Source organism: Chiroxiphia lanceolata, chromosome 9, assembly GCF_009829145.1.
Source record: "Chiroxiphia lanceolata isolate bChiLan1 chromosome 9, bChiLan1.pri, whole genome shotgun sequence".
In the NCBI taxonomy this organism is placed as follows: Eukaryota; Metazoa; Chordata; class Aves; order Passeriformes; family Pipridae; genus Chiroxiphia; species Chiroxiphia lanceolata.
The window spans coordinates 26,545,157-26,559,201 of NC_045645.1; the positions used below are offsets into that span (position 1 = coordinate 26,545,157).

Genomic DNA, 14,045 nt, shown 5'->3' on the forward strand with positions numbered 1-14,045 from the left:
CTCATCACCCAGGGACAGCTGGGTAGTGAACCAGGTGGACTCTCTCAGCCTTGCCACCACAGGAAGTATTTGATTTGTGTGGAAGGTGGAGAGAGGGGAGGAGCTGAGATACATTTTACAGATACATGTGAGGAAGGAGATTTGTGTGGATGAGGGTGTCTCCTTGGCTAGAAGCACATGTTGTGGCATATCCCTGTCACGGTTGAGAGGTTCAGGTTGCTGTGCTATGTTACCAGGTAAGCTGAAGTTGCTTTATTTTTAGGTCTTCCTGCTGATTAAGTGCAAACTATTCAGTGTGGCCAGGCTGCTCAGCTTCCTTGGATCACAGCCCTGTACCACTCCCTGTGGGTGGTGTTTTGGGAGGGCTGTTGTTCTAGGGAGGGCTGTCCTTTCCTTGGTACCTGCAGGGAAGGGAGAGATGTTGCATCAGTGGCTGCTGCTGCTGGAGGCAGGGTGAGGATGATCAGGGATGAGCTCACGGCTGCGTGCTCCTGGGGAGGAGTTTAGGGCATGGAGAGGTGCAGTGGCTGAGAGTTTTCTGTGAATATTACTGGAGATGGTGGGGCTGACCAGCATCCTGCACGAACCTTTAGGTTTTAAGAGGAGTTGTAGCTTGTGCTGCTGAGGTTTGGGGGAGGTAGAACACCTCTGTGACCACCTACCCGCTCACTTGCTGAGGGAGGGCCTCTTCTCAAGATTTTTATCTGCATCTGAGAAAAACAACATGCACAAACTTCCTATCATGGACTAATGCACGGGGCCCTAAATCCCAGCTCCCATCCCAGCAGCCAGAGCTCCCCTCAGGAGCAGGAGCACTCCTTTCAGCACTGGCTCACCTTCTTGCTCCTCCAAAGGCTCAGTTTTCTTCTGGGGCTCTGGCATCAGCATCTGGAGGCCTTCTGAGAGCGAGAAGACAAGGACAGGGCTTTTCCCTGGTGGTAGATAAGAGATGGAGTGGTTACTGTGCAGCAAGAGCTCCGATGGCAAAGGAGGGAGGGCAGCAGTGTTGTCCCCCTCAAATCACATGGGCCTCGCCTGGAGCGCAAGGAAGGGTGGTTGAGTGAGGACTTGAGTTACCCAAAACTGCAAAACAGTTTGGGGGCTGCAGGACAGGGGCGTTATGTCCCACCCTGGATCTCTGGCAAGGCTGGGGAGGGGGGGGAAAGTCTTGTGTGGCAGATGTGGGAGGAAATGGAATATGGAGACATGGGGGGAGATGTGCTCCTGGCTTTGTGCCTGCCTGGGCAGCACCTCCGTGCTGATGGCTGTGAACGGGTCAGGCAGCGTGCCCGGTCCCACAGGACCGTCCCTCCGCCGAGCACAGGCACAGACAGTGCCACAGTGACGCCTGGTGATGGGAGATGGGTCCCTCCCTGCCTGCCACCTCCCAGCCCCGCATACACCGAGTCTGCGCAACCCTCAGAGTGAGTGAAAGCAAGGCGTGGGTGAGAGCAGGTTTTCTCTGGAATTACAGGTATTTCCCCCAGCATTTTTGGTGCTTTTTAAAGGCAACAAAGTAATTTTTTTTTCCCCAGCTGAAAAGGAAGATTTTTATCTAAAGGTCAGGAAAGCAAGACCCTTAGGTAAAGGTCATTGGTGAGAGCGTGATAAGGCACAGAAAAGTGACTCAAGCAAAAGGTGGCCTGGACATCAGCACAGTCAGAAATAGGAGCTATTTTGTCTCCCAAGACACACCATTCAAGCTGAGGGATTTTTTTTCTGCCTGGCTTCTGTTATTCATCCCTGCAAGATGCTACAAGGAGCTGTGGCTTGGGGACAGTTGTCCCAGGAACAGTCCCTGCAAGATTAACGTCCCTGTGAAAGAGATCACAATGTTTTCTGTTTGTCCAGAGCAACCCGAAACACTCACTCTCTGTGGCTCTGGGTAGTTAAACATGGGCTGTGCCCACTTGGGCAGCAGTGGGACACTCCTAACCCTTTCAACAGTTTGTACTGGTTTAATCAAACAATAATTTGGGTTGGAATGGACCTTTAAAGGTCATCTAGTCCAACCCCTTCCCAAAAGCAGGGACACCTTCCGCTAGATCAGGTTGCTCAAAGTCCCATCCAACCTGATCCTGAATGTTTCCAATGACAAGGGCAGCCACAGCTTCTCTGGCCCACCTGTGCCAGTGTTTTACCACCCTCTAGTGTAAAAAAACTACTTCCTTACATCTAATGTAAATTAACCCTCTTTTAGTTTAAATGTCTCTCTCTCCCCTCCAGTTCCCTGAAGCCCCTGGGAAACGTGTGTCCTTGTCCTGGATAACACAGCAAACAGCTTCTGTATAACACAAGGCTTCTGGCTTATCTCTAGCTTGGAAAAAATCCTTGGTTAGGTTTTTTTCTGGGTTTTTTTTTCTTTGGTGGCAGTAGGCTTTTGCATTAAGAAAACCATGTCTGAGGAGGTCCTTGAAGTGCAGTGAGGCTCTGTAGCAAGGTGGAAACCCAAGATGGATGTTATCCATGGGAATACCCGTGGTGTGAGGTGGTTTCAGCTAATAGACACTGGCCTGGCAGTCCTGGAGCACAGGGGTCTGTCACCCCAGCCTGGCTGTGGAGCAGTAGCTCAAGCACCTGCCAAGCTATCAAAATCCTCCAACTCTGCTACTTTTTAACCAGAGCTTGACAGTGATAAATGACAGGGAGCAGAACACCAACTTGCTGACGCCCACTCAACCATCAAAGCAAGATTAGTACATGCCTATTTTGGTTTCCCCTTTAATCAAAAATCAATTAGACAATTTCCAAATGAATATTCAGCCAAGGAGCGGGTTGTCAGGCAGACTGACAGAGCTCGGCACCACTTTGTGTTTTTCACTTTAGAGTTATTCAGTGTATTGAAACTAAACAAGTGGATGAGAAAGGAAAAAACATCTTTCTCTTTCCCTGGAGATGTCACCTCAAATCCTGATGAAACTTATTCTCCATTCCAGATATTCTAAGCACCCTCCATGGAATGCAACTGAGCCCAGTGTTTGGCTGCATGGTGGTTCTCCTTTTCCTGCTCCCATCTGACTTCCAACCCAAAAGATTAGTTGTTTTATTTCTGGTTTTGGGTGTCTGCCTGAGTATTTTTAACTTGGTTATTGAAGTAAATAGGAATTATGCAACAGCTCTTTTCTTGTGAAGTCTCTGCACTCACTTCCCTATTCACCAAAGAAATTTCTAAAATTCCACTGGGCAATTCTGACTGATTCTGACAGGATAAAAATATTCCATTCTATTTTCCAGCAAGCCTGCACCACATAGATCCTCCAAGCTGTATGAAGGAGGGGGTCTGGCTCTGTTAAGAGGAACTCCATGGGACCCCAGGTGTGGGTGTCTGTGCATTGGAAGAACAAACCTGGAGCAAAACCTGGAGCAATGGGAATGGGCCTTGGCTGACGGGGAGTGCGGATCTTGGATAATTTGGAGGAGGTTTTCGTAGGAAGCGAAGAGACTGGCACCTTGTCCTTCTCAGAGACTGGCACCTTGTCCTTCTCAGAGACTGGCACTCTGTCCTTCTCAGAGACTGGCACTCTGTCCTTCTCAGAGACTGGTACCATGTCCTTCTTAGAGACCAGTCCCCTGTCCTTCTCAGAGACTGGCACCATGTCCTTCTTAGAGACTGGTCCCCTGTCCTTCTTAGAGACTGGTCCCCTGTCCTTCTTAGAGACTGGTCCCCTGTCCTTCTTAGAGACTGGTCCCCTGTCCTTCTTAGAGACTGGTCCCCTGTCCTTCTTAGAGACTGGTCCCCTGTCCTTCTTAGAGACTGGCACCATGTCCTTCTTAGAGACTGGCACCATGTCCTTCTTAGAGGCCTGAAAGCTCCTGTCCTGCTCATAGACCCGAAAGCTCCTCATCACTTTCCAGATGCAGAACCTGTGTGAGAAATACCAGAGACAACAAACCTCCAAGCAGACATCTGAGCTCCTGGGGAGTGTCTAATCTGCATTTTTTGAGCATGTCAGAGTGACAGGTGGCTGGAGGAAAAAGGCTGGAATCCACAGAGCCTCCTCCACCTTGGGAGGGAGGGAACAGGTAGGTACCTTTTCCAGAAGTACATCAGGATGGGGACAATGGTGGCCTTGGCCTTGTGGTAGATGGCACGGGTCAGTGGCCCCTTGGAAGATAAACGCCAGATCAATTCTCTCTCTTTTTCAGAGATGTTCACCTGGGCACAGACGAGACCAAAGCAGTTTGCAGCACGCCTGATGGGCCCTGGAGGCAGGTTTCTCCCCCTGACCCCCCCTTGCATTTCAGCAGTCTCTAAGAACAGACCCTAGTTACATCCTGGCTGACTGCCCCAGCCACATGGGCAGGATCCCACCTGGATTTCTGTGGAAAGCATTGTGCTGTGCTGTCCAAGAGGGACATAGGCAGAGCTGTGGCTTCTGCAAAGGGAGAGGGTGGATGCAATGGGGAGGGCATGATGGTGATGACCTCTGGAGAGTGAAGGGACTGGGGGGTGGTGTGCAGCACTCATCCTGGTGCTGCATTTCTCCAGCAGGTAAGGGATCTCTCCATTTCCCTGTCCACGTTCTTGTTCTCAATCTATCTGGGTCAAGTGCTAATGTGGGTCTGATGCTGGATCACTTCCCACCCCCTGCAACCCATGTGGAAGTCCCAAGCTCCAGAGCATGCCCTGAAGCCTCACAGCATGCCTTGCTGGAGCAGATCCAGACCTCTGCCTGGTTCCTCTTTCCCCACAACCCTTCCCAGTTGCAATGCCATGGTCTTGAGCAATGAGCAGCCTTCAGCCTTCCACAGCAGGTCCCAGGCTCTCACCCGCAGCTTCGGGGGCATATCGGAGTCTAGGAAGAGATTGTTGATGACAGCAACTTTCTTTTTAAGAAAAGCAATTTTCCTTTCTGACACTATGTTGCAGGCTGCCAGAGCTTCCACTGCATCAGCCATTCGAGAAAACCTGCAAAGGCATGTGAGGTCCTGCTCTGAGACAAGTGCTGTTAACTGCTGGGCTAGACAGTCGTGCTCTTGCTTAATTTAGTGTTTGCTAGGCCAGAAAAAGCAATCCACAAGGTGTGGAACACAGAAACAGGAGGTATGAAAAGCTACTTCCCTCTTCTACCACCCTCAACATCACAGCATTCACCTGGGGGAGGTGATGTTTCCTTTTTTTGGGAAAAGAGGAAGTCGAAAGCCTGTGGGGGTGTGTTGGCTGCAGGGCTAGGGTATGTTGGCCATGGATTGCTCCTACAGGTTTGTTGGGGAACTGGACAAAGTCAATGGAGAAATGCCACCACAACTGGCACATCAAGAAAGGTGTAGGCAAAATGTTAGATTGCTTGGGACTATCAAACCACAAATACTTCTAGGATACCCAAACAGGAATCCTGAGCCAGGGGATGATTTCAGGTTGAAACAGGGGCTTTGGAGGTCTCCATCAGAGATGGGTACTACCTGCAGGATGGGTCTGAACCAGAGCCAAGGGAGACTGATGCCAAGGCCAGGTTGGATGGGGCTCTGAACAACCTCATCTAGAGGAAGGTGTCCCTGCCCATGGCAGGGGAGTTGGAACGAGATGATCTTCAAGGTCCCTTCCAACCCAAACATTCTACGATTCTGTGGTGGCGCCTGACCACCTGGTGGAAAGGGAACTTACTTGTCCATCTCCAGGTAAAAGTGGAGGTCATCCACGAGGAAGTTGACGACAATGACCTCTTTGTCAAATATGCAGCGTTTCACCAGCACCGCGTTTTCCAGGCGGGCTTTGCCCTTGCGGGAAGTACTCACGGGCCTCTTGCTCTGCTTTGAGCTCACAGGCAAGTCTGAGGGAGGAGAAGAGCTGTTGTGTCCTGCTTCTGGGTGTGAGGAAAGTGGCCACCTGGTGCTGAGCTATACCCTGCTCCTTCATCTTGCCTGTGCTTCCTTTGCCTTTGTGCAGTTAATTTGCTGAGGGTCTTTCTACCTATGTGGACTACAGCTTTTCTGCAGCCAGGCGTTCCAGGGAATCCAGACCATCCAGTGTGCAGCCTTCCCTCTAGCTTGATAACCATCCGCCCTCCTCTTTGCACCCACAGAGTGTTTATGTTCATTGTTTCCCCCAGGAAAGGCCACAGTACATTAGATCTAAAGCCTGCTGGTCTGTGTAGCTGTTACCCTGGTTCTGACAGAGGCCACAAGCAGATAACAAGGGAGAAGGAAAGGTAAAAAGTCTGTGTTACTTCCCTCAAGGACAAAATTCTCTTGATCTAGATGGGGTTTCTGTGTGTTGAGCAATTTCTGTGGTTTTCTTTTCTAACTGCTTTTCCAGCCTCTTCTCAAACCTGCGTGTAAACCTTCGAGATCTACCCCCTTTGGCAAAACACTGTAGGTCAGTTCCCTGTTGCCCAGAAAACAACTTCTTCCTGTCTCACCTTAGCTCCATTTAGTGTTTTCTGTTTTTTTCGTGGAAGAGATGCAAACCTGCATATACAATATTGTTTGACACAGATGCAACAGCATAATGGGGCGCCTACATCAGAAAGCCAGATATTGCACCAAAGTGTGTGTGTGTGTACATTTTCTGTGCAAAACTCTGCACATTTAAGTGTTCACAGCAACGTCTGGCGTCCTGAGATACCCGATTTTATGGCTCTTTATATAAATCCAGCAGAGAAAACTAAGTCATTGGGGTGGGGGGTAAGCCACAGGTTTCCTCCAATTACTTCTCTACCTAAATTCTGGACTGTCTTGGGGAGGGAGGAGAAGGGGTGGCAGGAGTCTAGTCATACTTTCCCTCTGGTTTCTTCGTTCCCAACAGAGAAAGTTCTCAAACTCCGCACGGCGTTCGTCATTTTCCATCTCCCTCTGGAACTTGCAGAAGCTCCTGACGAGTTCACGAATGGCATCCCAGGCCCACTGCTGTGGAGACACAGCACAGCTGGCATGAGCCAGGGAGATGCAGCATTAAGGTTGCTCCTGGACAGAGCCCTCCTGTTTGGACCTGAGCTGGAGCAGCAGAGCCCAGCCTTGGCAGTGGGATTTGTGATCCATCTATCCATCATCTTTGCTTTCCAGCATTTCTCGGTTTCACTGGTGGCCACAGGTGATAGTGTGAATTGCTTGGCCACTCCTAACCAAATTTGGTGAAGTCTGCATGGAGCAGGACTCCAGAGCCTGTAGGAGGGAGTCTTTACCTGTCACCTTTTTGCAACTCTCCAAGTTTGACCCCCCCACCCCTTTTATGTGACACCACTTGGCCCACAGCATCTCCTCTCTTTTTTGCCTGGAAAATGTCCTCAGCTGGCCAGCAGACAGGGTCCTTCCTTACCATCCTCTCTTCCTCGAGGTTCTCTGCCTCGAGGTCTTCTGCCTCAAGGTTCTCTGTATCGAGGTTCTCTGTCTTGAGTTTCTCTCCTTTGAGTTTCTGTGTCTTGATGTTCCGTGCCTCGTGCCGGACAGCGGTGGTTCTCTGCACACGACGCCTGGACTTCGGCTTTTTGTTCAAGGCAAGCAGCTCCTGCAGCTGCTCCTCCTCCTGCTCCTCCTGCTGCCTTTCCTGTTGCTGCTGCTTAACCCTGCCAGATGGGAGAGCAGAGAGAGAGAACATCAAGGGCAGCCGGATGCATAAGGAAGGCACTGGTTTAGTGGAATGGTGGCTAAGGCAGGGAGCAGCCGACAGGGATAGCCCTGGGGTTGGGGTCCCACTGGATTTCTGTTCCTAGAGGAGGTTGGACAATGGTGCAGGGTGCTAGATCCCCTCCCCTCCCCTGGGCTCCATTCTTGCATGTAGCAGCCTTGAGAGTGTCTGTCCTGCTTATCTGCAGTGTTTCCTCCTCCAGTCCAGCACCCTGCAAGCCGAGAGGTGACTTGGTAGTTGTGCTGGGGTGAGAGCCTGGATGGAATTTCAATTACTAGCTGATAGTTCATAGGGAAATGCATTTTTAGCAGTTGCTGTCTGGCCCCTTGGAGTGGGATGGATCTGGAAAGGGTGCATTTGCAGAACCACTGGGCTTGAGGAACCAGCTCGACTCAGGCGCTCACCACCATTTTCCCATTTGCTTTAAATCCCAGAGTGGAGATGTGAGGGCTCATGGCTGCAGTATTCCCAGGAGGTGACACGAGTACAGAGATTTGTATGTGGCTACAGGGTGATTTTAAGTGATTTTTCTAGGAATCTGAGCACTGCCCAGGTGGCATTTCAGGGACTGATAGAGGATGAAGTGCATGAGACATACACAAGATGTGAGGAGTAAATCTGAACTGTGGGGGTGTTAATATTTCTCCTCTCCCTGGTAACTCTGCAGTTCAGACCCACAGGCCACCCATTTCAGAGGGCTGAATGACAAAACAGGGAGCAATGGCACTACTGGAAAACACTGGGGAAAATATGCTTCCTGAAAGAGGGGAAGTAGTAAAAAACTAGCAAGCCCTGTGCTGCAAAGTGCCTGACCTGTGTCTTTTAGCTCGCTTCTTTACTGCAGCAGTGGGGAGCTTCATCGCTCCAACACTCCCCTCGGGTCCAGCAGCTGTGGGGACAGAACAGGGATGGCCTCTTCCTCAGGTGACAGCCAGAGCCTGCTCGCAGCTGTCCTCAGGGTGAAGGACCTGGAGCTCCCATGCTGGTGTCTGAGTGGTGAGTCTGGCTCAGGAGACACTGGGTACTGTGGGGACTCTTCACCTCTCATGGTTTGACCTCCTTGGCATCTGCTTCCAATAAGTCTCCCCACTCCCACCCTCTCTGGCTGGATTAAAGCCCCAAAACACACGACTGTCAAGGGTCAATAGGCCTTTCTCTCCTTCTGGAGATGTTCTACCAGCAGGGAAGACTCCTGCTTGTCCAGTCCCCTCACAGCATTTTGGAGCACCTGCCAGGATGTGATGGTTGGGAGCCCACCCTGCTTTTTGTCTGCTTGGACTGGACTCACCAAGTAATGCACTTAGGAGACGCACAAGCTCATCATCCTTGCTTGGGCTATCCACAGCCAGCTCCTCCGACATCATCTTCTGGAAGTCTGCATCAGAGAGAGAAGAGGGGACAGATCCCATTTCAATTACTTTTGTCAAGACAAAGCTGAGGTATGACACCAATACCATCAGCATCCTCAGGAGAAGGTCAGGATGTGGAAGTGGGGTGGCAGTAGCTATCGCTGGTTTTGGATTTCAGTCACTTTGCTGCAGCCTCCATTTGATCTGGTGACCCAGTGCAGGGGATGTGGCATTTGGTGCCTCTGGTACTGTTAGGAGGGAATTTGGCTCACAGGTTGCTGCCAAAGCTTGGATTACAGCTGAAGGCTCCCAGATACCCTGTCCCAACCCACTCCACAATATCCATGGCCTGTCTAGGGGCACTGGTCACTGCAGGTGGATAAAATATGCTTTACCAGACTGAGCCAAAATGAGCCAACAGAAATTCAGAGCCTCCTCTTACCAGGGCTGCACAGGAGAAGTTCCATCTCTGCCTGGGTGGAGCCCCCTTTCCGGAGGTCTCGAGAAGCAAGTAATTGCCAGTACTCGGAGGAGACACCTTCCAAGTTCCTTGTGCCATGCAAGGCCTGGCACAGCTTCAAGGTCTGGTTTATCCTCTGGGACAGGAGGAAACATTCACTCCTGTCAGTAGTGTGGCCTTGCATCTCGGGCACTGGGACATCACCACCTGGAGACTATGGCGAGAAGAGGGCAGGGTGATTGCACAGAGCATGTTCCACATCTCCCACGCTGTGCCCACGTGGTTTACTGTGCCTTAGAGTACAGAGCTACCCAATTTGGATCTCTGCTTCAGCTTTAAACAGTCTAGAAGAAACCTACATGAGCACAAAGCTCAGCATAGACCTTAAACTACCTAAGCAGCTGCTTAAATCTGGCTCACATCTGCCTGCAGCTGGGAGGTACTGGGGGCAGGCAGCAGGTCCCCTAGGGAGTCCAGACAAGGGCTTGCAACTCCAAGTCCACACAAGAGGGCTGAAAACAGCCCTGAAGGTGTCCCCAGCAGGCTGGTAACCTCCTGTGCCATTTTGTTGGCTGCTGTCCCTGAGGCTGGCTCTGGCTGGTGCCCTGGGAGTGCCTCCCTCATTCCCTTGGAGACCCTCCTGCAGGTTTTGTCTTTCCCCACAGGCAAACAGCTTGCACGACTCGCCAAGCAGCAGGCTCAGAGTAGCTGGTTTCTGGCTGAGATACACAGTGCTGAGAGCAAGCACCAAAAATAACCCTGCTAAGCCCCCAGCAGTTCCCCTGACACCAGTGCAGCGAGACCCAGGAGGAGTTTGGCTCGGAGGATGGTGCCCGTGGAGAGCAGGGCCTCCACACCTGCTGACGTGCTAATTGCACTCCCAGACCAGGTCTGTCCTCTGAGGGGTAATTTCCTTGACAAGAGATGCTTAAAATCCTGGGCAGCTAATTAGCTTCCAACCAAGAGTACTTAATGCCTTTTCCAAAATGCTCAGCTCTCACTGACTGAAACTCTGTGAGCCAGGTCTTTGAGGACACCAGCCCTGAGAGCCTCTCCTTAACACTTCCAGAATCAGCTGCTGATTAGAGAGTTCATTTTGGGGAAAACAGTTGGTTTGAAAAACACCATCTGCAGTGACAAAACTGCCTGCACAGGTCATGCAGGTACCCAAGCAGGTGGGATTCTTGGGGGGTTCTGTCTGCAAGGTTTCTGAGTGTAAGGTTAGCATTTGGGGTAGGTATTAGAGGGATTTCCTCTGCTAGGAGGAATAATAGTCTGGGAAGAGTGCTTGTGTGACTCTGATTTCTTAAATCATCCCTTTACACAGTGGGGAAAAAAAAATGTGGAAAACTTGAGGGTGGTTGAATGATAGGCTAAAAGTCTGCATGCCCTCTTTCTTCCCCCCTGTGCTGGCCCAGGCCTGTGTGTCTGCACATGAGTTACATTAACAGCAGTAACTGCTGTGGGCAAGGGAAAAAGGAGGGGGAATTAATTCCCAGAAGTGCTGTTTTCACCCCTGCCCACCCTGAAAGACTATGATTACCTTTCTCCCTGCTTTTAGGCTGGGTCACAGCCCGTCTCAGGGGAGCTCTTGCAGGGTGTGCCTGCAGTGCTGCTGACTTATGGGATGCTGTGGTGGAAGAGCTGAGGATCACTGCTCCAGGCAGCTGGAGCAGAGCAGGATCTGCTGCATCATCCCAAGGTGGTGTTGGCTGAGGTCATTGTGGGATGCTGGACCACAGCAGTTAATGTTGGGCTTCTCCTTCCTCTCTCTCTCTCCCACCTTTTCCATCCCCACTGGTGCCTGCACACCCCACAAGGATGACGTGTGCCCTGTGCATCCCCCTTACCATAAACTGGAGGAACGTCCTATCATCAGCAGCCAGAAATTCCTCATAGAAGCAGCAGAGCACCTAAGGAGGAGCAAAGGTGGGTTGTCCTCAGTCAGTGTTCCAGCAGCAATCACCAGCCCCCAGGCCCACGGTACCCTAAGGTCACAGTGGTGGTGCTGTGGGTGGATTACACCTTGCTGAGATGCCCAGGATAGGTCTGCCAGGAACTGTACACCCAGGCTGGTCCACTGGGCTGCTCAGGGGCTGCCCAGAAGGGCTTGGGTTCTAAATGTGTTTTACCTGTGTTGTGCTGGAATCAGTGACTCAGAAGTGAAAGGATGGCCACTACCCTGTCATTCCCTGGCCCTTGGAATGTGCATCTAACAGCCAGGGTCACCAGAGATATTCAGTGACTGCTCACCTCTGCTCTGCTGCCCAACAAACCAGTGAGGATGCTCCTCTCCACTGGCCTGGTGCATCTTGGTCACTGGTTCCAGTGCAAGATGACTTGGGACTGTAAGTTTTTCCCTTCCTAATCTCTTTTCCTCCTAATTTTTCAAATACCTCTTCTCACTGCAGGGGTGACAATGCCAGCTGTGCCCCCCAGCCTGACCACTGCCAGCACCCCTTTGTACCTTGCAAATCTCCTTCTGGGCTCTGAATATCCAGGGGGAGAATTCTCCAAATATCAGATGGTTCCACAAATTCGTGAGAGTCCTGGTCTCCAAGGGAAGCTTCTCAATGTTGTCCTCTTCCAGGTAGGACTTGCATATCTTATCCCCGGTCAAATGACGGAGGAAGAAGTTGTTTTCTCTGCTGGAGTCCAGCACCACGGGCAGAAATTCCTCCAGGTCATGCCACAGGTCCAGGAGATGAGTCTCCATGGGCCGGTCCTGGTGCTTCAAGAAGTCTCTGAAGGGTTGTCCTGCACAAGTGTCAGCACTAAGGGCCCAGGGAAGGAAATTCAAGGTCTTGGCCGACCCTTTCAGGGGTGGCAGCTGGACAAGAGGTGCAGAGGAAGGCAGGTTAGAGAGGACTTTTTCCTCACAGAAGTCTTCCAGATGACTGATCTGCTCTGCACTAGGTCTTCCGGGAGGAGTTACTCCCCCTTTGCCATTAAAGGCAGCATTTGCAGGATGCTCTGACTGCTGAGGAATTGATCCCAAAGCATCCTTATCCAGATGCAGTTCCCTTGTGCTCCTAGCTGACCCTGGCTGCCTTTCTGGTTTCACCCGAAAACGGGGTATCTTCATTTCTTGGGTGCCTCTTCTCTCCTTGACCAGAGCCCAGATCTTTGTTTTGGCCTTCTGGCCGCAGTAGGGCCCTGACAAGCCCTGTCTCCTTTTGATATGCATCTTGGGGGGGGTCTCCAAAAAGCCTGAGGGCTCCTGCCAGTCAGCCTGTAATAAACGCTCCTGATATTCCTGCAGCAAAGGCTGGCATGATTCCTCTTCCTCTATTCCCATTTTGCAGTGGGTGAAGAATTTAGGGAGCCAGTAACTCTGAATCGTAAAGAGGACCTGTTCCTGCATCTTTCTTAGGATGTCTCTTCTATTGCTGATGGACTGGACGTGCTTGGCTTTCGGCAGTGATCCTGAAACGGATGTGGGGAATTACATCTCCATCTACATGGAGATGGCTCCATGTAGACTGTTCCCCAGCCAAACAAAGCTGGTATCCCATCTCCCTGGGAGCATCCAGGAAAAACCACCTCCCTGGAAAGGCACTGCTCATCCCCAGCTCCGGTGTTCCTTACCAGCGATGGTCGTGCAGAGGGTGATGACACTGGAGCCTTCACGCAGGTGAGAGGCTTTCAGCCTGTGGATCAAGGACAGGTAGAGGTCCCTCTGACTCGTATCTGACTCATCCAGACCCAGGAGCCTTTCAGTGGTGAGCCAGAAGTCGGTCAATTCTTCCCCTGTGGATCAGTCAAGGGTTGGGAGTTGGAGGGAGTCCCTGAAAGCCCCAAGGATGGATGGAGCAGTTTATAATTCTTAAAAAAAGAGAAGGGAAGAACTCCTGGATGAACTGAGGGAACAGGGTAGACAGGAGCCAGGGTTATGCATCTCCCTCCCAGCTCTGCTGCTGGCTCACCTTCCAAAGCTCTCACAGTGTCTCCTGTCCCACTGGTGCTTACCCGAGCCCCCAGCTCTGTGCCAGTGTCCCAGTGGGCAGGTGACCCACGGCTGGCTGAGAAGGGGCTGTGGAGCATCCCATGCCCACCTGCTGTTCCTTGGACAAAGGCTCGGAAGTGCCGCATGCCCTGGCTCCCGCTGATGCACTTCTCCAGCAGCCACTGGTCAGCGCTTTGCCAGTTCAGGAGTTCTGCTGTTGGAGAGATCGCAGAGCATGGCATCAAGGGCTGCATGCAGGAGCGATCCCAAGAAAGTCCTTCAGCCCCCAGTGGCACCCTCCTGCAGGAGGAGCCAGAAGAGCAGCAAATCACCCTGAACTGGGAGTTTCAAACAGGCTGTGGGATGCACATGTGGTGTGTGCCAGGACAACCCGCTCCTGTCCAGGACAGTCTGTCCAGCTGTGGTGCCTCCTCCCCTTGCAAACATCCATCTTTTTTGCTTGAGTTTTGTGCTTGCCCTTAACTTCCTTCAGCTTTGAATTTCAACCTGACTGGAGCAACAGCAGCGATATATTCAAGAAAAGCCTTATTGAATTGCTTATTTTTTTGAAAAGAGAATCTGCTTTCCTGCTGCCATAGCTTTCTTTCCAGTGGCAAAAGACTTGGCTGGACTGAGATGGCTCGTTTTAGGGGTAAAGTGAGCACAATGCAGACTTCTTGCTGCTAAGAGAGACCACGGCCTGTTGTCCCAGAGCACCCTGCACAG

General features: G+C 51.5%; 1 protein-coding gene across 4 annotated transcripts in view; it reads right to left on the bottom strand.

The window, feature by feature from the left end:
* Nucleotides 1–14,045, bottom strand: part of RGSL1 (regulator of G protein signaling like 1) — a 16,624-nt gene continuing 2,579 nt past the window's right edge. For 2 of the 4 annotated variants that reach the window (XM_032696192.1, XM_032696194.1), the window contains exons 5-20: nucleotides 13,429–13,533; nucleotides 12,962–13,123; nucleotides 11,841–12,799; nucleotides 11,224–11,286; nucleotides 9,356–9,587; nucleotides 8,853–8,939; nucleotides 8,378–8,453; nucleotides 7,256–7,502; nucleotides 6,717–6,846; nucleotides 5,606–5,771; nucleotides 4,771–4,909; nucleotides 4,032–4,156; nucleotides 3,347–3,864; nucleotides 837–932; nucleotides 663–710; nucleotides 3–401 (exon numbers count right to left, since the gene is read on the bottom strand). In XM_032696192.1, coding sequence (XP_032552083.1) covers nucleotides 667–710; nucleotides 837–932; nucleotides 3,347–3,864; nucleotides 4,032–4,156; nucleotides 4,771–4,909; nucleotides 5,606–5,771; nucleotides 6,717–6,846; nucleotides 7,256–7,502; nucleotides 8,378–8,453; nucleotides 8,853–8,939; nucleotides 9,356–9,587; nucleotides 11,224–11,286; nucleotides 11,841–12,799; nucleotides 12,962–13,123; nucleotides 13,429–13,533 — 3,149 coding nt within the window. In that variant the 3' untranslated portion in view covers nucleotides 3–401; nucleotides 663–666. Of the gene's footprint in view, nucleotides 402–662; nucleotides 711–836; nucleotides 933–3,346; nucleotides 3,865–4,031; nucleotides 4,157–4,770; nucleotides 4,910–5,605; nucleotides 5,772–6,716; nucleotides 6,847–7,255; nucleotides 7,503–8,377; nucleotides 8,454–8,852; nucleotides 8,940–9,355; nucleotides 9,588–11,223; nucleotides 11,287–11,840; nucleotides 12,800–12,961; nucleotides 13,124–13,428; nucleotides 13,534–14,045 lie in introns of all 4 variants that reach the window. The other 2 variants (XM_032696196.1, XM_032696193.1) reach the window with 2 other exon arrangements.